Source organism: Euleptes europaea, chromosome 5 (assembly GCF_029931775.1).
Source record: "Euleptes europaea isolate rEulEur1 chromosome 5, rEulEur1.hap1, whole genome shotgun sequence".
In the NCBI taxonomy this organism is placed as follows: domain Eukaryota; kingdom Metazoa; phylum Chordata; class Lepidosauria; order Squamata; family Sphaerodactylidae; genus Euleptes; species Euleptes europaea.
The window spans coordinates 31,947,198-31,973,245 of NC_079316.1; the positions used below are offsets into that span (position 1 = coordinate 31,947,198).

The 26,048-nt window shown below is 40.8% G+C and overlaps 1 protein-coding gene across 1 annotated transcript; it reads left to right on the forward strand.

The window, feature by feature from the left end:
- Positions 1-215: 215 nt before the first annotated feature.
- On the forward strand, positions 216-6,222 carry LOC130478245 (frataxin, mitochondrial-like). The gene is made up of 4 exons (XM_056850396.1): positions 216-262; positions 2,932-3,404; positions 4,673-4,725; positions 6,130-6,222. The coding sequence occupies exons 1-4, from the start codon at positions 216-218 to the stop codon at positions 6,220-6,222; spliced, it is 666 nt and encodes a 221-aa protein (XP_056706374.1).
- Positions 6,223-26,048: the final 19,826 nt, after the last annotated feature.

Below are 26,048 nucleotides of genomic sequence, written 5' to 3' on the forward strand. Positions count from 1 at the left end.
GAGGCTGAGCCCTAACATTGTTTCCCTTCTTTCTTGCATATTTGCTCTCCATTGAATTGCTGAATATATGCTAAAGGCTGAGGTCATTTTCAGAAATTATTTGTGCTTCAATTAATAGCTAATGGAGAAGCTCAAATTGGCATCATAAGATTTATCTACATCCAGGGCCACATATCTAGAGCTGAATCAGGAGCAGCTTGTTTAGGATCGGATTCATGACATACAACTTTGCCACAGGAGCAAAAGAAACCACTGATAACAGGTGAGAATATTTTAATTTGGAATGGGTATAGTAATGAATGAAAACACAAAGCCCTTAAGGGATTTAAAATAAAGCACACAATCCACTGGTGTTTACAATCTTAGTCCTTTTGAAATTGCATATTAAGCATAGTAAAGCCTAAAGGGTACGTGCAAACGACACCTTATTTATGGTCTGGGGTAGTATCTTCCAAGCAAGCATACAAACCAATATCACCAATATAAACTACAAAACCAGAAATCAACAATACTTTAAACGTCTAAAATACTTTAAAAAAAATATATGGTGCCCTTGGTTTTCCTTTCATGAAGCTGCACAAGCAGCAGCAATAGTCAGATATGACAGTGCAGAAATAACCAGCAGACAATCATTTCCTGAGAAGGTCCAGCAGGGAGGCCAACCAATGTACAACCATCACTGCCCTCAACCATAGGCCATGCCCCTAAAAGAGGAGGCAAAGAAGAAGAAGAAGATCAGGCTCCTGCTACTGCTTGTTCCCACCTCATCTGTGGCTTGGGCTTCCAGCAGCAGAGATGGCTCCTGCCAACCTTGCACAGGGTGAGGGCCACTCCTTGCTTGGCCTGGGAATGGGGGCAGTGGCGGTAGGAGTGGGGGTAGGTTGGCCTGGGAGTGGGGGTAGGTTGACAGTGATTCTGGAGCCCCACCCTGGACTTTTGCCCAGGGTCCCAGAATCACCAAGACTGCACCGGGGAGGGAGTTGCACAATTTGGAGGCAGCAGCTGAAAAGACCCTTCCCACTGGTCCTGACTAGGGATGCCAGCCTCCAGGTGAAACCTGGGGATCCCCCGGAATTACAGCTCATCTCCAGACTACAGACATCAGTTTCCCTGGAGAAAATGGATGCTTTAGAGCTGTGTTGGCGAACCTATGGCGTGCGTGCTGCACCCGGCATGTCGAGCCCTCTCTGTGGGCACTCGCGGACCCGTCGCGTCTGCCTAGGGCTGTGCCGTGTTGCCGTGGTGAGGGCGCTGAGGGTGGTGCTCCTTCTCCCCAAGCCCATGCTCCCCAAGCCTGCGCTGGCGCCCTCCCTCTCCTTGCACCGGGGACAAGCCCCTCCCAGCTCAGCTGTTTGTCGGGGCGCCCCGCCCATCTTCAGTTTGGATGGGGGAGGCTGTGGCCCAGCACTTTGCCATGCCCTCCCTCTCAGCTGTTTGTGGGGCCCCCGCCCATCTTCCGTTTGTCTGGGGCCCCACCCGTCTAAAAAAGCATTTAGAAAATGCTACAACATTTGCAGACAATCCTACAAGCCATCAGGAAATCTACAAGGAATTTTCTAGCATTGTAGCAGCTGCAAAGGTGAATTTTAGTAACAGATTTTTACAGTTCCATAAGATGGAGAAAACCCTGTGTTTTCTTACTTCTCCAGATAAAGCCAAATTTGAAGAACTTGATCTTTCCTGCCTACACTGGTTAGATTTAGAAAATCTGGAAATGGAGCTAATAGAATTTCAAGAAAGCTCTATCTGGAAAAATAAATTCTATGACCTGCGTGAAACACTTGAGAAGATAGAAGGGATGCCAAAGGACAGCACAGTTAGTTCTGAAAATGAAATCCTTAAAGTGTGGAATTCTCTGCCAAATAATTTTAAGTCAATGAAAGCACTTGGGATTGCTTTCCTTTGTTTGGATCATCTTATGCTTCTGAGCAGCTGTTTTCAGCTTTGAATTATATCAAATCTGACACCAGAAACAGGCTAACAGATGACCTGAGTGCTGCATGTGTTGCTCTCAAACTTACAAAGTATGAGCCAAGGGTAGACAAATTATCAGCATGCACACAACAGCAAAAATCACATTAATTGTTCAAAATATTTGACAATGTCCTGAAAGATGTCACAAAAATGGTGAATGACATCATGGCTCGTGCTCTGAATTGTTGACAGTTTCAAGCACTTCTTGAGGAGGTTCAGGCACAGTATAATTGTTTACTTATGTACAATAATGTCTGGTGGCTGAGCAGAGGCAGAGTCCTGGAGAGATGCATGCCAAATGCAAACTTTTACCTTTCAATAAAAAGTTGTTTGTATAATTGAAAGCTCTGTTATTGTGTTTTTCTTTTAACGCAAAATATGTGAATGTATGAGTGGTTTTTTTCTAAACTAAAACCTCAGTATTTAGGTTAAATTGCCGTATTGGCACTTGGCGATAAATAAGTTGGTTTTGGGTTGCAGTTTGGGCACTTGGTCTCTAAAAGGTTCGCCATCACTGCTTTAGAGGGTGGATTCTATAGCATTTCGCCCAACGGAGGTCCCTCTCCTCCCCAGGCTCTATCTCCAAGTCCCCAGGAGTTCTGCAACCTGGATCTGACAACCCTACATCTCCATCATCAGCTGAAAGCCAGGGGTAATCTGGCAACCCTAGTCCCAACCCAGGTCACATCAGATCTGTTCCTGCAGGATCTCAAAGCTCAGATAGGTTGATTTGGCTGCAGTCCTTGAGGTGCAGACTTCAACACATTAACCATTAGGGATAAGTCATTTTTAGCTTTTTCCAATTAAGCTGAATTAAGTGAACATGCATAAGGGGACCAGAGAGGTCAAGGTAGCAGGTCTTGTTCCCTTTCTATTAGAGCATTCCAATTAGGGTTGCTAGATCCCGGTTAGGAAATTCCTGGAGAGAGGAACCTTCCTGTGGGTCTCGGTGTGTAGCTTGTGGAGGCCAGGCACAGGATGTGTTTTCTCTGCTGCCACACATATTGCAACCTGCAGTCTGGGACAGGGCTCTGGGTGGCAGAAGGAGGCAGCGTGGCCCCTGAGAGAAACAACTGCCACTTCTTCCTTTCTTTACAGTCAGCTGGATTTTCACCATCATTCTGTGGATCATGTTCTGATGGTCAAAACCAAGAGTGTTCAGCTGATACGTTTAAGTGTAGGGATGCTCATTGACAAGAGTTCATTAGATGAAACTACGTATGAAAAACTTGTTGAAGAAACACTGGAGTCATTAGTGGATTTCTTTAAGGATTTGGCAGACAAGCATTTTATTCCTGAAGATTATGATGTACCCTTTGGGACTGGAGTGCTAACAGTTAAATTAGGTGGAAACATGGGAACCTATGTGATCAACAAACAGACCCCAAACAAACAGATATGGCTGTCTTCGCCAACCAGTGGCCCCAAGCGTTATTTGGGGATGGAACCTGGGGAGGACAGGGGCCTCACTGGGGTACAATGCCGTAGAGAACACCTCCCAAAGCATCCATTTTCTCCAGGGGAACAGATCTCTGTAGTCTGGAGATGAACTGTAATTCTGGGTGATCCCCAGGTCCCACCTGGAGGATGGCATCCCTAATTCCAATAGATGTTAGAATGGTCATAAATTAGGGGTGTTCTGAGGGGGCTAAATGTATGTTACTTCATGTGTGCTTCCTTGTCAGCCCTTTAAGGGAGCTGGAGCCATTTATACAAAATATTGCCATTAGCCATAAGGCAGGACGTAAATCTCAGATTTAAAAGAAATAGTATCAACAACAGACTGAATGTTCTTTCAGGGACAATGAGTTGATTTCTGTTAACAAAAGAGGAGACTGAGCATTCAAATGTGAGGAAATGTGGTATTAAATCCCATAATAAGATAACAGACTGGCAACTTCATGTATCCCGTCTGTACATCAATTCCCTGCCAAGGGAATGTCAAGTCTCACCTGATTTGCACTTGGGGATTAAGATTAGGAACAGTCGATGCCTTGTCTGGACTGCCTGACTCATGTTAACGCTGAAGACTAAGAATCCTATTCAAAAGAAATATTCGGCTTGCTTCTCTCCAATCCACATTGTCATTACTCAAGGGAAGTATCTAATGCTTTTTTTCCTACATAAGTTGTTCTTGTGTGACATCTATTAAACATGGGCTTTCATACACCAGTGCACCTAGTATTGTGAACACTTCACGTTTAAGCACCGCAGAGACGTACGGCTCGGAAAAGGGCATCAAGTCAGATGCTAAATAGGCCTGCATCGCTCTAAGCTATATAATGCGCATATTCATCAAAAGCCTTTGAACAAATCATTAAAAAGTGGGGACTACAAGTTACTACTGCCCTGGGAGAAGCCAAAATTACATGCTGTCCACTCAAGTGAGTAATTGCTGGAGCACACAGAAGGGCAGTGTATGCTGTACAGCAACTTATCTATGTACTGAAACTTCTGCACACAGCGCCACACACGAATACGCTTCCCTCGAGGAACACGCCTGCATGGATGTAGTGGCACACAGTCACTCCCAGGCTTCAGAAACATTTTGTGGAAGCTGAACATTGTCAAACAAGTGAAATATTTATTGGGGTTGAGGCTAGAATGTTTAACACTCTCTTCAGAATAAAAAATAATAATCCCTTCTCTGCTTGTGTTTTAAAAAACAGTCAAAGAAACTCAATTATGTTCTCATCAGTAGAAATGTCTGTAAAAATCAATTACAGGGCTGTGTTGAACCAGAATGATCAGGTAAGGGGGGTAACTATATGTTACATTATATGAATCAAGTATGGCTTTGCATCTGCCTGTGCATGAAGAGTTCACAGCCCTACCTAAGAAAATGCCGGGAGATTTGGGGGGCAATGCTTGGGAAGAGTGGAATTTAGGGAGGATGCAATATCTCTTCCATGTGATGCTCTAAGAATTTCCTAGCCTCGATGGTAAAGACCATAGAGACTGGGGGAAAATTGTAGATCATCACAGCAGAAGCCATTTCCCCCCTGCTTCTCAGTTTTTCAAGGGCTGGAGATTGAAGCTGGGGGTGGGGAATCCCCCACCAGGCCTGGCCAATTGTGTGAGGAGAACATAAGCATGGGGAGAACATCCCCCTATGCCGAATCACATATTGACTTTCAGGGTCTCCCAGCCCTTAGGAACAGCTGTTCAGAAGGATGAGGAGGGGCTTAGCAGAGCTGAGTGCATGTATTTTCTTAACCCCACCACTGAAAAGGCTTTGCATGGGTGGTTTGCCATTGCCTTCTCCAGTCGTCTACACTTTTCCCCCAGCAAGCTGGGTACTCATTTTACCGACCTCGGAAGGGTGGAAGACTGAGTCAACCTTGAGCCGGCTACCTGAAACCAACTTCCGTGGGGATCGAACTCAGGTTGTGCACAGAGCTTTTGACTGCAGTACTGCAGCTTACCACTCTGCACCACGGGGCTCTCTATTGATAGCTATAAACAGGCAATATTTACATTTGGGCGTGTGGGAAATTTTCCATGGGAAAATAGGGCATTGGAATTTTTTCTGGAAATTTTTGTTTTCTGTGGAAAAAAATTCTGCCCCACATCACTGGTAGAGGATGCAATGATATTTTAAAAAAATTATCTTAATGTAATGGAAAACTATAACCATAAATGTATTTTGCTTTGAATTGCCTATAAATCAGGGTTTCTTTTTTCTATCTGTCTGAATCAGCAGGGAAGATCTCTCAGGCGAGCAGTGCAATCCCTGAAAATTAAATTGAAATAGGACGGAAAAGAAGAATTAAACCCAGAAATGTTTTCTTTTTCATATTAAAACCAATGGAAACTAAAATGCATGCAATAATGAAAACTAATGAGAATAACACACAAAGATGCATGAAAAGTTTGAAATAAAAGTGAAAACAAAAATGGTGCACCACTAAAAGGGAACCTCAGTGTACAAAAGCAATAATCTTCTGAATACCTGTGTAGGGGTCAAACAGGAGGGCATGGCAGTTATCCCTTTCTCCTTATGAAATCATCCAAAACAACCAGTGCTCTCTGTCAGAAGCAGAATGCTTTGCTCAATGCATGTGGGTCTGATCCAGCAAGACAAGTTTGATGTTCTTACTGTATGTTTCCAGCTATAAAAAGGTTTCTCTTAGATTTATCTGGTTTTATTGGCAGGTTGTGTGTCTCATCTGTAACTTAATGAGCATCGTCGCAGAGGTCGCTGTGGTCCGTCCAACCGTCTTGGTGGCTCCTGATGCATGCCGATAACAGACCAAACACTTTCAGAAATCCAGGGCTTAGCATTCAGTAGGAGCTGTTGGCTTGCATGCTAACCACAACTATAAGAGTTTCTACAAAAGAAGGCAGAAGTTCATTTTCCATATACTGACAGTTTGGGTGTTAGATCTGGGTGAACAAATTGGTCAGTTCTGATTTAATCCAATATTAGGAGAAGAAGTATATAAATGCAGCTATTCCAGAATATTACCTTGAAATCACTATTATTAGTTTGTGTATTAATAAATTAATTGTTAATTATAAAAAGTTGCCTTTCTGTTTAAAAGGCATGCAAAGTATCTTGCTATAATGATAAAATAGCAACAAAATACCAATTAAAACAGCAGTAAACAAATTCCAGAGGAGGATAAAGTACAACCAGTAACACAATGCATAGATAGCCTCTCCCTATATACCCCCCAGAGAGCCTTACGATGGGCATGAAATAATCTATTAGTGATCCCTGGCCCTAAGAGTGTCCAGCTGTGCTTGACTTTTCAGCCCTTCCCCCAACCTGGTGGAACTCGCTGTCTAATGAGACCCATGCCCTGTGGGACTTAGCCCAGTTCCGCAGGGCCTGCAAGACAGAGATGTTCTGCCAGGCCTATGGTTGAGGGCAGCGATGGAATTCATCTTTTAAGCTGACCTCCTTTCCCCGTTTCCTTTCCCTTCCCCCTCACCATCCCCTTCCCTTTTCTTCCCTTCCTTTTTCCCCATTCCATTCCCTTTCCTTGTGCTCTTCTCCTCTCCCACTTGAAGTATGACACTAACTGAACAGCTGGGTTAAAGCCGCCATAGTAACATCTCTCCTTGTAGAGAAATAATAGATATGGCACCATTTATAGTTAAATATATTAATTTCGGCGTTGTTTTAAATGTCTTTTAAAATGCTTTTATGTATGTAAACCGATGATGTTGGCCGCTCTGATCCTGGTTTGCTGGGGGAGGGAGGAGTATAAATAATATTTCTATTCTATTCTATTCTATTCTAACATATAGGGTATATATTTTCACCTACTCATTGACATAAGCATTTATAAAAGTGGATAATTTTTCCTGGCATCCACAAGGTATTGCCAATAGATTTCCTTGGGGATGAATTGGGGGAGATTCTTCTAGGTGGTAATGGGGGAAGAGGTGAAAAAGCTTTATTCAAGTCTAGCAGCATTCTAAAGACCAAGAAAAATTTCCAGGGTATAAGCATTCAAAAGTCAAAGCTCAGTTTGTCAGAAGTTCCTCATGAAAGCTTGTAGCCTTATACCCTGGAAAATATATTGGTATTTAAGGTGCTACTAGAGTTACTACTAAATTACTACCACTTCCAAAAAATTAACAATCCACAGTTTAGATTAATAGTATAGATTTTACTTGGCAACTGAGAAAAATGGTGTCAGGTGAACATATCTGGAGTGTGTTCCACAAATGTGAAGGGTTAACCACAGAAAAAAGCTCCATCTTCTTCACTTCAGAAGACAGAGCAACCTGAAGATCTTCCAGTGATGACCTCAACTGCTAGGTTGGTTCATATAGGAACTATGAATTCATCTTTGAGAGAAGTGAGGTCCACAGTTCTGGGGCAACTCCAAGGAGTCTCACTGTGTAACCTGATGATAAAGAATTGATGTGCAGATGGAATAATTAGGAGGTCACCCTTTGCAGATCTTGATACATGCAATGGGACCCAGGGGGAATGAGTCTACATGACATGAAGCTCTTAAGCTACTGAGCTTTTATATGTTGAAATGAATGCCTTGAACTGTATCCAGAAGAAACAGAGACTCTTTGCAGAATCTGGACAATAGATGTAACATGTTCTCCATGCCAGGAACCTGTTCAAACACATCAACCATGAGTGTTTCAGAAGAAAAGAACAAATGAAATAATTGAAGAGTGGAAAACGAATGCAATTAGTTTCCAACTTCTCATTGACATTAGAATTTATGAGAGAGGATTCCCCCCCCCCCCGGCACCCACAAACTTTTTCCAATAGCAGACACTTGATTTCCTTGGGGATGATCTTGCTAGCTGGCTAGCAGCAGCTGAAGATCTGCCTGAGTTTGTTTCTCCTCTGCTCAGGCCTAAGCATGGCCAGGGCATAAGCCCAAGGGCTGTTGTCCTGAGAGATGGCAGGAAGATCTGTTTTCCCAGATGTGTGGGGGGCTGCTCTGCGGTTAAAATCATTTTGTCTCCCCTTCTCCTGTTTTATCTACTTCTATTGTATTTTTGTACTTTATTTTTGTAAGGCCCTTTATTCATTGGGTGTACTTTATCAAAGAAAAAAATGTGTGTGGTTTTATGCTCAGATTTCATCTTATATTTGTGTGCCCTCTGCATTTTTTTCCACATGGTTAATATCACTCAAGCATGGCTTACATTTTAGCAGTTTAACTTCATGTTATTTTTATACAAAATATACCCTCGAGGTAATTTCACTCATTCCCAACCTCAAACAGAATTTAATAATAAAAACAGTCTATTGAATTAAACTTCATATACTAAATGTTGTCATTGGCACAGAGATTAATTTTCCCTGGGCAAAAATTAACAATTTAAGTTGAAATACAGCTACTGCTTGTATCTAAAAAGGTATAAACTGAAGTTAATGGAGCAAGGTTCATATGAAGGGAAATACCCTGAGAACAGCCAAGGACTAACTGGAAACAGAAAAGCATGCTCATTTTCGTACAGGCAATGCCCCCAAGTCTCAGCATATTGTCCCTGTTCCAGAGCTCCATAAGACTATTCAGTGCACATATGCAGGTTCCATGTGATTTCAGCAGTATCTTTATGCACTCACTGGTGATACATAAGTACAGTACCCCTATAATTTGGGGTGAATGGAAGAGCCTTTGCACGTTTGCATCAGAGTGCCTGCCTATAAGATACAGCTGGGAGTGAATGAATATGGTCGACTCTTAACAACCAGTTAAACAGAAACTATGAGCTGTATTGGCCATTGCAGAAGAGTGTGCAAAGAGAAAATGATACCAAAACCTTGCATCCTTTTTTCTTTTCTTTTGCTTCTTCTATAACTCATGTATTTTCACAGTGCTGGGGGGGAGGGGCTGTGTACCAGACTGATTGGTTTATTTAATCATTTCTGTCCCATCTTCTGCTTGGCTTACAGAGGAGCGAAAAATAAAAAGTTCAAACAAGATTTTAAACAAATGATTGAAACATAAAAACAGCAAAAAATAATAACATTTTCACTAAGGTGACAAGTCCAGGAAAAACAACACTCCAAGCATCATCTATAAAAAGCACAGGCATTTAAAATTGTTTTTACGTGATGCCTAAACGTTTTCAAAGTGCATTATCAATTAATCGTCCCCAGGGAGTTTCACAACCAGTGTGTTCCACCGCTGACAAGCCCTATCCTTGGCTACTGTCCATTAGAATCATAGAATAATAGAGTTGGAAGGGACCACCAGGGCCATCAAGTCCAACCCCCTGCACAATGCAGGAAATTCACAACTACCTCCCCCCTCCACACCCCTAGTGACCAGAAGATGGCCAAGATGCCCTCCCTCTCATCATCTGCCTAAGGTCACAGAATCAGCATTGCTGACATATGGCCATCTAACCTCTTCTTAAAAACCTCCAGAGAAGGAGAGCTTACCACCTCCCAAGGAAGCCTGCTCCACTGAGGAACTGCTCTAACATTTATTTATTTATTTATTTTAATAGTTGTTGTTTTTAATCCCACTATATCCAGATCAAGGCCGGGCTCAGGGCAGCTCACATCATATAATATCATCCAAAGTCTTTCAATTAAAATACAATACATTATTAGATTAATAGCAATAATTACAATTAAAATCCAAACCTCACAAAAATTTGACAATTAAACCGATTGGTCCAGATAGTGCTCTTCCTACCAGCGCTGATAGCAAAACAGGCCAGGAGAGAAAGGCAAGACAGGCCAGATAAGTTTGAATAGGAGGCCAGCTATGATGGAACTGTCTGTCGCTGCCCTCAACTATAGGTCTGGTGGAACATCTCCATCTTGCAGGTCCTGAAGAACTGGATTAAATCCCACAGGGCCTGGGTCTCATTAGACAGAGAGCTCCACCGGCCAGGGCCAGAGCCAAGGAAGCCCTGGCTCAGGTTGAGGACATCTAGCCTCTGGGCCAGAAAACATTTCTGAGATAGATCTTAAAGCAGGTTGATACAGGATTAGACAATGCATACAGGGTGTCTATGGTTAAAGCCGGAATACTTAATTGCACCTGGAAAGAAATACTTAGTAATATGAGTTCCTACAGGCCTGTTCAATGAGTTATCTAGCTAACATGTGTTAAACCAGATGAAGTTCTGGATAATATTTTGGGGCGGCCCCATACATGCATTCCAGTGGTCAAGTTTGTATTAATCTTTGTTCAGGAAGGGATGTACCAGTTTAAGCTGAAATGAAAATAAACACTTTGTGCCACAGACACCAATTGGGCCTCTATAGTAAGGAGTAGATCTAACACTGTTTCACAGGCAACAAATGTGACCCTTAAAGGGAAGTATAGCTTCATCTAGAATAGGTTGGACACGATCTTCATTATGCCTACCAACAATGCCTTCTGTCTGAACTAAGTTTGGACAAATTAGTCATCCAGAAAATTAACAGTTCCAGATACTTGTCATTTTTGCTTTGTCTGATTCACATGAAAAAGGAAGATATGGTTAATGTCACTGTGATATTGGCACGTTGACAACCCTTTACTCTAAATCTCTCATCACTCTTTCTGGTTGGTTCCAGATTTCTATAATCCAAACTGCTGTTGCATTGTTTATTACATGTCCCATTCTTTTGAGTGTATTGACTTAATCTATGTAATCCGCCTTGAGTCCCAGTGAGAAAGACCCTGTAGAGTTTTCAAGGAACCACCTATTCAGCTTTGGGCAGATTCCCAGGTTTTGGTATTCGGTTGACTCAAAACTCGAATATTGCCAAAACGGCTAATTTCAGGTTTATTTTCAGTTTGGGTATATTGATATGCACAACCCTACTGTCAGATAGGGCTTCTGACAGCTCCGTTCCCAAACAAGATGGTTTCCCCGTGAACAAGATGGACTTCTCCGTGCACTCCTTCCCTCCCCGTTTTGCACACGAGCTTCGGCCAGAGATTTACAATTGTATTGGGACCCGCCCGTGTAAATCTCCAATCTGATATCGGGTCCCGCACACAAAGCCGAGAGCTCGGCCATCTCCTCCACTGATTGCTCACGATTGTTTCTGTTCAGTTTTACTTAAGTCGTTACCGGCAGGAAACAACTACATTGTCTCTTTGTTCCTGTAACCCTATTGTATCAGCCCTATATATGTATCCATACTCCCCCAGTCATGTATTTCAGCCTTGCTCATCTCCTTACTGAAATCACTGACTTTCGGAATAAATCCTTGAATCGCTGCTCTGTCTGGATTGGAGTTTTATTGCCTGAAAAGCCGTGAATTTGCTGAAGACTGACACCTACTCTCCCCCTACATTTCTCCATATTTTGTCCGCATTTTCAAATTCAAGATAAAACAGGTCTCTGAAAATGTGGGCAAAATGCGTGGAAATGCAGGGGGTGAGGGAGGTGACCTCTGGCTGTCGGAAATGGTGTGCATAATCAAAACAAAGACCCAAAGTCATCACACCACTGGCTATCACATTTTTGTTGCACTATAACAACTGTTGACAACTTCATTGTCCTCTCCACAAAGGACAATCCAGTGGCAAATGATTGCTATAGCACAATGATACTGCAATATCCAATGATGTGTAGATGAAGCCCAAGGCAGTTTCAGTATTCAGGATGGAATTCAGATTAAATCGGGTCCAGATAATCAGTTTCAGGTAAACCTATGCATCTCTCCACAGGGGAGCTCCAAGGAGCTGCCCTGGGCCGCTGGCAGCACCAGCCCCACAGCCGGGCAGGGGTGTGCAGCCTGCAGAGCCGGCACCTCCCCACAGCCCAGGTAAGGTGGCGTCGGGAAGCGAAGGCACCTCTGAGCGCGTGCAGAGTGCCTCCCTGCCCTGTCGCAGCTGGGCTGCTAGGACGAGGGGAGGGGGGAGCCCTGCCACCATCCTGGGAAGGAGGGGCTGGGAAGAAGGTGCGGGCTGTCGCGGCACGCCCCCTCCTAGCATGCAGGGGAAAGGCCCTCTGCACGTGCTCAGAGAAGGTGCTTGGCTTGGCTTTGGTCTTGCGGTGTATTCTGCTCCGAGGAGACGGCAGAAGCATTCGTGGAGCTCAAGCCCCGTCGAGATTCTTGGCCTCTTGCTGTCCTGTTTGTAAAGTCGGCGGGGGGGGGGGGCGAGCATGTGGGCCGGAGGCGTGAGGCGCCTGGCGTGAACGTGTGAATGGCGCGGTTGCGAGGAAAGGGTCCGGTTGCTGTGGTCGCTCTTAAAAATAACTCCAGTGCTCCACTGAAAAATGATTTCCCCGTGCATAAAGAACGAAGGAGGAACCCACACCTCCAGCAGCGAGGCTAGGAGAAGGGCCGTGGCTCAGAGGTAGAGCATCTGCTTGACATGAGCAGTGGAAGGCCCCAGGTTCAATCCCCGGCATCTCCAGTTAAAGGGACCAGGCAAGTAGGTGATGGGAAAGACCCCCTGCCTGAGACCCTGGAGAGCCACTGCCGGTCTGAGCCGACTATACTGACTTTGATGGACCAAGGGTCCGATTCAGTAGAAGGCAGCTTCATGTGTTCATGTGGGAGGTGTGCAAGTTTCCATTTTAGAAGCTGCACCAAAAGCAAGACAAGAAGTGTGAAACACTTGTGTTCATTGGTCTGACATTGCAACACAATTTCTCGTTGTTGTTGTTTTTGTTTTTTTTAAGATTAAACTCTGTGTTATTTTCCCTTTGGTGAGACTCTGATTCTTAATGAGACAAAAGATGCTGCATAACCAGCATCATTGCAATGAAGATGGCAACATTTTCCTGTGGGTGCATATGAAGCACCTGATAATTATCAAGCGTGAAGGCTTGATTCCAGCATCAGGTAAGCTAGAATGCTGCCGTGCCTCTTTTTTGACCATAGGGGGCTCCTGTTTGTCTCCCTCTCTTTCCTATTTATCTAAGTCTCTATTTTCTAGTCCCTGCCCTGGTAAATCGCAGTCTCTGTTTAAGTCTTGTTTCTTTCTGCGAAGATTTGTTATTAAAATTTTGATAGTGACAGTTTGCAACATAGCCATTCTTCAGAGTTCAGCCCATTCCTTTCACTGTGGGCCAAACTAAACATGATGCTTGTCATATCGTCACTCAAAATATAATTTTCCACTATGTTCCGTGTCAAATATAAGTACTACTTCATGTGTCTGGATTTGTGAGGGAATGGCAAGTGAAGAAGAGTTAACCTCCTCAGCCTTTACCACTTCTTGGCTCCAGATCACTCCTCAGAGGTGGCTTTTCACACTTTGCCCAACTTTAAAAACTAGAGTGTAATATTAGGAAAAAATGTTTGGGGAAGAACTCTGTTGAGACTGGCTGCTTCCTTGCCCTCTATTGTGGGGTCCTCATGAGTTGTCAAGAGACCTTGATGCTGCTGTTCATTTCAGTTCAAAAGTGGTTTGCTATGTAGCATGAGGGAGGGGGGCACTGCCCTTGGAGGGCTGGAAATAGTTGCATTGTTCTTTGGACCCAAGATGTGTTCAAAAATGGAGATAATCTCTGAGGAACAAGAATATGCAGTGTATTTATTTTGCAGAGAGTATACAAGTTGAGAAACACATGAAACAAAAAGTATCTCATTGCTGAAAAAGTTATATGTTGAGTTTGCTCTCAGTCATTTGATGTCTTCTGTCTCTCTTCCTTACTGAAGACCAAGAACATATTTGGTCAGGATTTTCCGCAACTCACTGAACTGTTTCCTTTTCCTTTTCTTTTTTAAAAAGACAATTCATGTTCTTTAAGCAAACTGAGAAGCAACATGCTTGGAAGAACTTCTAAGATGGAAGTCTGGATAGCACAGATCCACTGCATTAACTACCACCTCCAGGGGATTACTCAAATAAAAGAAGCAGGCCAAATTAACTGCAGACAATGAGGACAATAGCCTGACACAACAGCCACAATCCAGAGAAATGTTCAACTAGTTCTGTGATCCCAGGGGGTCTGTTCTTAAACAGCACCCTCTCACCCACCCATGCCACCTCCAGATGTGATACCTCCCAGATGCAATACCCAGGTGGTGGCCTTAGTGATTCTGGGGCCCTGGGCAAAAGTCCAGGATGAGGCCCCAGAATCACTGCTGTCCCCCCTTGTTGGGACCAAGCAAGGAGTGGCCCTCACAGTGTGCGAGATGGGTGCCACCGCTGCCATCAGAAGCCAGCTGCCAAAGTCTCAGATGGGGCAGTTGCAAAGGGTGGCAGAAGCCTGCTCTTCTTCTTTTTCTTCCTTCTTTGAGATGGCAGGGCAGCTGGCAGTCAGCCCCCCCCCCGGCCAAAATGGGGCCCAGGGAAGCTGCCCCTGTTGCCTATTGGCTAAGACCACCCCTGGCATTACCTTATGAGAAACATGGGTGGATATTAGATGTGGATTGTGCTGTGAATGGCTGCAGTCCAAATATGCCCATATGATGCCCGGATGCACAAATCCTTTCAAACACATAAAAGAGCTCACAGGATGGTGACCAAAGATTGGTGATGAACACATACAGCTAGGGGCTTAGTCCCTATCCCATGGAAGTTAATGGCAAAATGCATCTATGGCTTAAATGACTATGTGTTTCACCTTATTCTGCCTGTTCCACATAATATATATTATATTCTTTCAACCTGACATTTTGAGTAAGCTGTTGACTCAGGGATGGGAACATAAAATTGGAATCAGTTAATGCAACCAAATTAAGGACAGTTGTTGCCACTAAATTGGAGCCAGTGGTGAAGCTAGGCACATGAAGTTATAACTGCTGCCAATTTTCATACGCATTTTCTACTCCAAATTTTTCACAATGTTTCACAATGAAACAGTCGTACAATAAGTGATAGCAGCGACAAAGGTAGCTAAGCACAGACATACCTCACTGGGAGATTTAAAGGCATTGTTTTTCTCTTTTCTTTACCATGGATCTGAATTCTGCTTTCTGGAAAGAGGGAAGAATCTTCATATTTGCAGGAAAGAATACATGGATGAGAGTGAAATGGGTCAAAGTAATAAACAAGGGTGATATTTGGAACATCACTTGCTTTCGTTTTGCAGTACTTTGTGGCTGAACTTTCTTAAATGTTTAATTTATAAAATTTGTTTTCATATATTTAGACAACTTTGCCCTTCAACAGCTACAAGTTTGTAAAGGAGTTTACCAATTTTGTATAGAGCCTCGGTATCCATTGACATTTCTCTGTTTAATTGCAATTTAAATTGCGGTGTATTTCATTAGATCTCAGAATGGATTACTATGCTCCATTAATTTTGTCGTTACATATTGAAAAGGTTTTAACCATTTATTCCACCGGGTATGGCATGGATCTTGGGCTACACATTTTAAAGAGCTTCTCCCATTTAGGGCCTGATAACTTCAAAACTCCTTGCTCTAGAGGAAGTCTTTCCAGGGTTAGGCCATAATATTCTAAAGAAAACTACATTTCAGTTGGTTCAATGTTTACACAGTTACTACAGATTAGTATGGTTCCTACAGTTCACTGGGTGATCTTGGGCCGGCCTCTTTCTCAGCCTAACCTAAGCTGGGTATAAATACCCAAATAAATAAAATAAATTATCCTTAATAAGTCAGTTAGGAATTGCTTATATAACTACCCAAAATTGTGGTGGGAAGTGTCATCAAGTCACTCACAGCCAACCCCATAGGGTTTTCAAGGCAACATAAATAAAATGTGTTAATTACAGCTGTGTAGTTTGCATATTAAAGCCAAAATAGAGGATTTTGGGACCCCCTAATGAAAGAGAAATTTTTTTTTGCCATCAAGTCACAGCTGACTTATGGCGACCCCATAGGGTTTTCAAGGCAAGAGACATTCAAGAGTGGTTTGCCATTGCCTGCCTCTGCATATCAATTCTGGACTTTCTTGGTGGTCTCCCACCCAAGTACTAGCCAGGGCCAACCTTGCCTACCTTCCAAGATCTGACAAGATTGGGCTAGCCTGATCTGACAAGATCAGGCCATCCAGGTCAGGGCCTACCAAAAGAACTAACATTTTATCCAAATGAGTTACATGTGAGTAAAAGCCATCAGCAATGAAAACACTTTGGAGATTATAAAACACTGCACTTTGTAACCATTTATTTTCATTCAAGTTGCAATGTGACACGATGTTCAGAGTATATATGGATACACCTAAATTTATGGGTAGTAGATCCACTGAAATCATTCTGACTTGTGTCTTCACTGTGAGAATCTGAACAGTTAATGTAGCTATGCCTAAGGAATTCAAGCATTTCCAGTGGGATTTTTAAAAATGTTTTCCTCCTCTGGATAGCAATGCCTCCAATCACAAGTGGCTTTTGGAATGGTTTTCCTCCTATTCCAAAAGCCATTTGCTTGTCAAGCAGCACAGAATATTGTTTTTTCCAGGGAAAGTGAGCCCAAACTCTCCTTTGGCATGCTGAGTCGATTGTATAGTTCTCTGAATACTGGGCAATAAATTGGGATTACAATATTAATCTGAACACTTCAGATTCTTTATGCCGTGATTGTCCAATTTGATAAATTATTACTAGACTTTGTATGAGCGTCATAATTTGTATGTAATAGCCCATGGGGCTATTACATAAAAACACCTTGGTGGGAAAGTGGGACAGAACTGTTACAAGTGACTCACACATACCCCTTTTATACATACCTGCTGCTTTTATACATGGAACTGCTGCTGCCACTTTGGTTGGTTACTGTCACACTGCTTCACAAGTGGTTCCATCACAATCTTCAACCCATGAGGTTTGACACAACATGTTTACATAACATGCCACTGACACTTGCCCCCAAAGAGCATGCCTCACTCTTGTGTCACATCAACACAGTGTAAAACCAAACCACATGACCAGAGGTTTTTAAACATACCTGGACATGGAGTAACCACAGAGGAAGCAGCACCACATTACTCCACAGGGGTGGCAGTGCTAGTCTGTTGCAGCATCTGATAAAACAGTCTGTTGTCTATGAAAGGTTGTTAACCTTCAAACTGCCATAAGACTCCTGTTCATTTCTGCATTCCTTCAGTATGTGTAGATAGGCAGGAGCTGAAACATCAGAATGGATGAAATTAATTTATATACCACTGTGATGTGTCATACGGAGTAATGGACGTGGGTTCAACTCTCACTCAACCATCTGGGTTCAACTCTCACTCAACCATGATGCTGCTCATTGGTTAGGCTTGGGAATATCATAATCTCTCATCCTAATATACCTCTTAGGGTTGTTGTAAGGAAAAAAATTGAAGGAAGGTTGCGGCAGGGGGAGTGATAATGGATAGATAAACCATTCTCAGGAGGTTGCTGGTTTATTTTTCCATTTGACAGAAGGGCTTCTGTTTCAGTAGGCTTTTGTTGCTGTGTGTGTATTTTTCATTAGCACTACTGTTCTTCCCTTCACTTTTCTCACTCAAAAATATCAACCAAGACACACACACAAAAACTCTGTTACAAGTGCTCATGCATGTCCAGTAGAAGTTTGGAGTTTTATTTATTTTATTTTGCTTTGAAGGGCAGATACCCCCAGCTCCCACGCCCTATCCAATGGTGCTTATAAAACAGCCTGGCCATGTGGGCACCAAAGTCTGTTGTTACCGAAACACAAAAAAGCTTGTTTGGCAGTGTGGAAGTCTAGTCACATGGCTGTCTGGATCCTGGCCACAGCTTACTCTACCGCTAACACACAAGCTGTGCTTTTTGGAAGCTGGCTTCTCTTTGTACATAGACTACAATTCTGCAGTCGGCTAGGCTGATTAACTCCCATTACTACCAAGGAGGATTTAAGCATGCTAACTATGTGCAGAAATTCAGCCTTAGATGCAAAGCATGGCCATCAATGCACTTCTGGCTTTGCAAAAAGAGGCCAGAGTTTTCTAGGCAGAAGACAATTTAAAAAATTAATACAATATTTACCATTGTCAGATCTTTCTCTGTTATGACTGGATGAAAGTCATCACACAAGTGTAGTGATGAGTAAACTTCTGTTTTGGTTATCTTACTTTCTATCATATTTTCATGCTGCCCTTCCTTCAAGAAGTTCAGGGAGGCTTACGTAGAGAATTTAACCCGATATAAACTATATAAAATAGTTGAAGCTGAGAAAGTGTGACTGACCCACCAGGTTACCCAGAGAGCTTCAGGGATGTGGGAATTTGAACCCAGGTCTCCCCACTCATAGCTCAACAAACTAACCACTATGCCACACTGGAGAAAGTTGGAAAAGCTGTTTAAACCATTCCAGTTCTATGCCTTTGTGAAATGCAAAATATCTTACTCTTGCAATCTATTTTTAAGATTGGGTCAGGTATTTTATTTACATGGTGTATAAATGAGATCTTTTAAAATCCTTTGGATCGAAATTAGACACAGGATATATCATATTGACACCCTCATTCCACCCTATAAATAGTCCATTCCTAGACACATTTTGGGGAAAACAGGTCTATTGGTTTTCTATAGCGCTCATTTCACATAATAGGCAAAGATTGTAGTTTTATACATTAAGGAAGATGTGGGAAACTTTATTTTTTTATGTCCTTTAAAATGCAGGTTGAAATAGACACATTTCAGATTTTTTGCAGTTATCCCTTAGTAGTTTTAGCTAATTTTTGAACATATTAGCAAATTGCTAAAACCCATTCTTAATTGTAAGCCAAACACTAATGTTCAGGAAAGCTTGTGTTCCAGTGAACGTATACTGATTTTTCCCCCTATGTTGTTGTAATGAGAAAAGAGCCAAACTGGAAGCTCAAGACAAAAATTCTGTGCAAGACAATAATTGCCATCTCAGTATTAGCCATGCATACATTCTAATAGAACTGCTTCCTTTTAAAAATAGACGAATAAAACAGATACAAATTAGAACTTTAAAAATACAGCACCATTGATGTAGTCTATAAAAAGATTGTGCCATGTAGTTTACAAACGGGGGGAAGTTCATGTAGCAACATATAGGTAATTAACCCACATTATTTTACAACATCAAATGTACAGATTTTAACAGAATGCTGCAATTTTAGATGCATTTGATATCTGGTTACCTTTAATCAGGCATATGTTTTCAAACAAACAGTACTACCCTAAGAGATCCTTCAAAGTCCAGTTAAACCAACACATTTAGTAGGGTGCAACTCTGCTTAAGACTGTGCATTCAATTTAAAAAACAACAGAGCAGCATTACTCCTTTTCAAATGTGCAAAAAATAAATTTAACATACAAATGGAGACATTAATATTTTTGAACTCCCCAGTCACAGCTTTAGGGATAATTTACACCACTGAAAATAAAGTTCCCCTTGGACTTTAAGAAACAGTTTGCACTGTGAAATAAAAGAATATCCCACTCTTGAATCTATTTTGGCTTCTAGATTTGAAATGGATAGGTTTATTTATTTATTTTTAAAAGCATATATTTTAAAAAAAAAGTTTTACTCTTTGTTAAATTATCTGAAAACTCAAAACATTCAGTTTCATCATGCCTTCTTTGATCTGGCATTCAAGTGCTTTTATTTATATTCACACAACTGGAAACAGAAAAAACCCACTTTGAAACAAGTCAATATAACCATTATCAGCTCACCTATGAAACAAGATAATACTTGAAACTGCTTTCCAGAATTAGAATCAGGTTCCTGATGCTTCTTTGAAACTTTCACAAACTCAGTACTGAAGACATTAAACCCAATTCTGCTTTAGTTACTTGTTTTAATAATGTGTTTTAATTATTTAACAGATACTATTGTATTAATTGTTGTTACTCATCTTGGGTCTTGACTGTGTCAGGAAATAGGCAGGATATATATAACTACTCCAAATAAATAAATAACTACAATTTATTGCAGTGGGATTTGCTACTGTACAAATGTTACGTTTAGGGTGAGAAATTTAGAGGAATGGGAATGAAAAATACAAAGTAGTAGTTTTGTTTTGTTTTCCTTTTAGGATATTTTTCCCTTGACATTAACAATCATGGGTCAAATGCCCGTCTATCATTCTTGTGCCCACAATCCTAAACATAATTGTAGTGAAGTTCTACAAAGAAATGGAACTCATCCTGGGATCATAGCTTTTGGGTTTGGTATAATTATTTTGGGTATAAATTTTAAAACTGAGAATGGACCTCACACAAAATTTTAATGGCCTTTCAGTAAAATCTGGCTATTTACTTAGAAGTAAACTTCAATGGGCCTACTCCCATTAAATATGTACAGGTTTGCACCATAAAATAGATTTTTATTCACAAACATTACATTACTTGTACATATTTGTTAAAATCTGCTCCAGCCAATATATTTCTATTTTTATGGCAAAATTAGAAAAGGGGATATCAACCTGTATTCTTTCCCAAAAATCAACAAAACGTCTTTATGGCAAATAAACAGATTCAAGCCCATTTTGAATGGAAGACATATCCCTCTAGCCCATTTATGTTTCAGAAAGGTTATTAAGATTTCATTAATAAAGTGGAAGTCATTTTTATACACACCAGCAAAACTCTAGTTTCAGTAAGTTTATTTGTGATCTGTTCCCTGGGCTGCACATTCAAAAGCCAGCTCTTTGTGACAGTTTATTACTTGCACCCTGAAATTCTTAAGCATGTTTTAAGAAACCACAAATTATTCATACGCAGAATATGTCTTTTGTCTTTGCAAGTTTCCTTCTCTTTAATTTCCTCTGTTTCAGGGACTTGAAAGTCTTCAAAAATAAATATAAATTCACCATTAATACAATTAATTACACAATTAGAATGAATTAGTAAAACAAAACATATAACTACTTTGAAAGTCTTATTTAATGGCCTTTTTCTGTTATTGTAACAGTTTTTTACATGTTAACAGACTCAACAACAATCACCTTGCAACAAAACAGATTACGCATTAATGCAAAACTATTCAACTTTTCCCATAATTTCCCAAAGCAATCTGTACGACCCCTCTTCATTTCAATTTGATCGATCGGTATCCTCCAACTATCAAATCCAACCTCCTCCCATATAACTCTGCAAAGCCACAACTCCTCCTATCCTCCCCTCCCCTCCCACCCCATCATATGTGATATTTCAAATGGAGGAGGGAGAAATCAACTTGTAATTTAGAGAGTTACCAAATTACCAAAAAAAAAAAGTCCAGCAATTCTTAATGAGTGCCACCATTAACAATTCCCCCCCCCCGACTGCAGACCCTGTTTAAATACCTCGGACACCTTGTTAGCACAGAACGAGGTGTTCAATCAAGAGACTGGGAATTGGAAGGACCAAGGCATAGTGTCTGAGTGGTGATTACGAGGCCATGAGTACGAGTGCCAAAGTAGCCGTCTTCTACACTGCAGGAAGCTGAGCAACCTTGAAGTCTACATTTGTAAATCAGCCTGGATGATTATAGAAGTCACAAGCAAAGCGAACACGTGAAACAATTATTTGCACCATTCTTTCACTGTTTTAATTTGCTCTCGACATGAGATGCAGCGCTGCTAAGAGCCGCTGCAGCTTTGTAAATTTTGTACCTTGGACGGTGTTTTTCAAAGGGGCAAGCTAAATGTCTCAAAAGTAGGAACACAACAAAGAATTATTGTTTTCGGGTGGTGGAACCACTTTCAATGCAATAATGCAGCCTTGCTCTAGTACTCATTCAAACACCTTTGATGCACAGACCTTTTTTTCCTGCTCTCCCAAGTATTTAGAGATAGAGACATTTTAGTTAATGAGCGAAAGCTTTATCACTATGTTGCATTATGCTGAGCAACTGTGCAAAGCAGTCATGTTCCTGCACAGAGAAAGTTTGAGAACATTTTTTTAAGTTTACCACTTATAAAAGAAACACTTTAAAGTTAATAAGTATAAATTCAAATGCTTTTGTGTGGAATATATACAAATATTCTGAACACTTTAAAGGATTTTATTAGTATGCTACAGAACTTAAACCTAAACAGATCGAATCAAACCAAATTTAAATTGAGAGGGAAGAAAATGAAGACATCCAAAGCTTTGCAGTTCTCTATTATCTTGATTTAAATATGGAACCTGGTTTAAAAAAAAAAACCCTCCTCATCCTAAGCAGTTAATGTGGAAACATGTTCTATTGAAAATAATAGGGATCACTTTTCAGTAATGTATTTAGGACAGTGTGAAATAGTTTCTTTAACATTTTTATTTCAAAAGCCATTAATAAAATATGTACCCACAATGAAATGAAGCTTTTCTTTCCACTTCCAAACAACTTAGAATGTCTCATTTTATTAAATATCATCTCAGACTTATCACAGGGAAATTTGCCACATATGTTACAGATGTTGAGAAAAAATAAAATTACAGTGCAGCTGCTTGGCATTTATATAGAAGCAGAATAAAATACTCTCCTGCCCTTTCTTTACTGCAAACTCAGCAAATAAATACAAAGAGTTCATCAAGGAATTTAAATACATTTGGAAATCATTCCTGTTTTCATCAGTAACTGTATGTAAAACCAGACTAAGTTTTATTATCGATCTTCTTTCATTGTTCAGTCTGGAAATTCCACAGCCTCTTCTGTGGGATAGAAAAACTTTTAATGTATAATCAGTTATATTTAATAATATGCTAGATTTTTGGGGCAGAACAGAAACACTGCACTGTGCATATATAATCATTTTCCCCAAAAAGTTTCATTGTTAACTGTGTTAGTAGGGGGACTGGCTATTCTTTTCTTTTAAGTTTAGCATAATGTTTAGTATTATAAATACAACAAAGTAGAGGGGTGATGCTTATTTTTTAAAAAAAATTCTACCTGCCTATTAACTTTCTGTTTGACCTCTTCAAGGCCCTCAAACAAAAGCAACAACAGACAAGAGGTGGAATTTCTAGAAATCGCTCCGTAAGATGTAAAAAGTCTGGCTTCAATTTTTGCTAGGCTTCTCCAAATGTAGAGGGCGCTGTTGCTCATGTATTTTGCAGCTATTTTCTCAAAGGAGGTGGGGGAGGGAGACCTCACTTTTGTTTAATAGCTGGATGTTTACATTTTTAAAAGTTTCCTATACATGGGGAACAAGAACATTTTATATTCTCTTTAATTGGAAGGCATTATGGAAATAGATTCTGTATTCCCTACAAAGTACTGCTGGGTTCCAAACAATCACTGTCAAAAGTTAAATGTCAAATGTTTCCATATAACATTCATTTTGGCAGAGATTGATAAATCAGCTACCAGTTCCTTGTATTCCAAAAGTTATATATGAAATATTTTCATTTTGACAGTTCAAGACATATATATATATATATATATATATATATATATATATATATATATATAAAATGAAGAAGGACAAACCCTGTTATTTAAACTACGATATATACAGTGATGCTAGAAAAATCTGGTGATCACACAATACTTTTAAGAGCATCGAGTTACATTTTCAAGCAAGATGCTAGTTTTAGCTTTGAACATATAGCTTGTTGATAGGGCTATATGTGAGTTAAAACATGTAAAATTCAATAACACTAACCCATTAGTACAGACAATGCAGTATTTTCTACATTCATGATTGCTGTTTGGCATGGCAGGTGTTTAGTTTAAAGGATTTCTCCCTGTTTTAAAGAACAAGGAATAGCCAGCTTCTAATAATGCATAACTTTCTGCCAAATTAATACAGCTCGACCCAACACCCTCCACAGATCCTTAGCATCCATTAACGTTCAATACCTTGTCCCAGAGTAAGAGCTCTTGAAGCTTCTTCAAACCAATAACACCACACTTTAACTCTCCAACATACCACATCATCCCATTTTCAACAGCTCCAACCAACATTCCCCCCCTTTCCCACATGATGGCCCAAATACAACACAAAGTTAAGCACACTTTCACTGCAATTCACAGGCATAGGAATGTTTGACTTTGTGCTATGTTGTGTTCTGTGTGTCTGCTGACAACCGTCTAGAGGAGGGAAGGGAAACCAGGAAATAAACTTGGAATCCCAGTCTTCAACTCTTCTATCTGAAGCGCAAGAAAGTTTCCTTGTTTCAGAAAAAAAGGGGGGTCCATATTTCTTGTTTGAAATAAATACAAGTGTTGCTTAAACAGGAGATGTGGGGTTAGGTCTTTATTAACTGTTTCTACAATTTTCCTGCATTTTGACATCTCCAAAAGGTACCTAAAGTACATAGCCCTCTCGCCTTCTCCATGTACTTGTTTAAATCCAGTTTGCTTTGCCCACATCAACATTTTCAGTTTCTCATGAAAGAGGGCGAACTGCCACAAAGTGAAACGTGACTGTTCCTTTCAGTATTCTTGCTACTTTTGTTGATTCCTCAAAATGATATGTGCTTCAAGTTGGATCCTTCAATGCAGGTTAGTAATTGAAAAGATAAATATTGGAAGAAATGTGATTTACTGTAAGTGCTGGGGTGAGTTTTCATTTTAGGGAGCGTTTTTAAGATCAACGGATTACCTTTCCAATAAGAAAACAGGCAGAGGCATCACCATGTTTGTTCAGCACAGCTAAGCTTTTTTGTTTGTTTGTTTGTTTGTTTAAGGAAAACTTTATCTGGTTACAAATGCCTAGAACAACAACAACAAAAAGATGCTTATTGTTTGCTTTTGGCCAGACCAAAGTGTGTGTTTTGTCAACCTAAAAGAGAGGATTAAGCCTAACACTGTAACAGTTGCTGTTTATGATTGCCAGGTCCTTTCGGGCCAAGTCACCCCAAGCTCTTGGACGCTGAGATGCATTTGGCCCTCTCTTGATGTCAGATCACTGCCATCAAAACAATGGCTCATATTACATGAAAATCTTGTGCAAATGAGTCATAATGGAAGTGAATGACAATCTCTTAAGACTATGTGGCAGGATTCGCCTTTGATCTGAAATACTGTTAATCTTTCTCAAACATAACACTAAGTATACTTGGCAAATCTTGTAACGGCGTGTTCTCTTACAGTTCAGGCCCACAGAATCAACAACCATTAAGTGAAATACTTGCCCATCCAGAGTTCCATATAAGCGACACAATTGTGTACACTTCTGGGCATTGTTAGCCCTTGTTCCTTTATAGCAAATGGGATGGGGACTGTCTGCAACCAAGTTAAACAATATTTTTAAATTAATAATGGGATATTGGTCACTCACTGCATATAGAGTACTTGCTCACAAGCTTACTGAACGTCGCAAAACCTGAAGGACTGAGTTTTCAAAACTGCTCCGTTTCAAAATTCCTTTAAGTTTTCAATATCCGGATTTCCAGTGTGAATAGAGCTGTAACTAGAGAAACAAACCAAACAAAACATATCTTTTTTTCATTGTTAATGGGAATATGGAAGGTCTTATACTTTATGAATGATGCCCAAAAGCAAATTTCTGCAGTGATTCACCGTGTCTGAGAAAATATGTTGAGGATGGCGGACTCTTCTGCTAAGACTGCTTTATAGTCATATCACACCTTTTTTCTTTTTGTTGTTGTTGTGCAGCCAAATATGTGCAGCGTATGTAGACAAATGCAAAGAGGATAATTCATATTGATTCAGTGCTAGTCGGAAACACGTCTCTTTCAGTTGTGTGCTGCTTTTGAAGTACTGCCTAAAATCAACCCCGGGCTTCAAAGAGAGGGGATTATAGCCTTTATCCAGCAATTAATATGGCTGAAACTCAGAATGTCAGCACCTGACAACTATACAGGCCGGGCAGTAGCCCGGTAGGGGTCCGGTCCCCCTGAAGGATTGGAAT

Bases quoted from the DNA above. Each gene is read 5' to 3' on its own strand.
- LOC130478245 (XM_056850396.1), top strand. From the start codon at position 216: ATGACATACAACTTTGCCACAGGAGCAAAAGAAACCACTGATAACAG. The intron at 3,405-4,672 runs GTTATTTGGGGA...TGTTCTCATCAG, and splicing joins GCCAACCAGTGGCCCCAAGC to TAGAAATGTCTGTAAAAATC. The intron at 4,726-6,129 runs GTAAGGGGGGTA...TTTTATTGGCAG, and splicing joins TGTTGAACCAGAATGATCAG to GTTGTGTGTCTCATCTGTAA.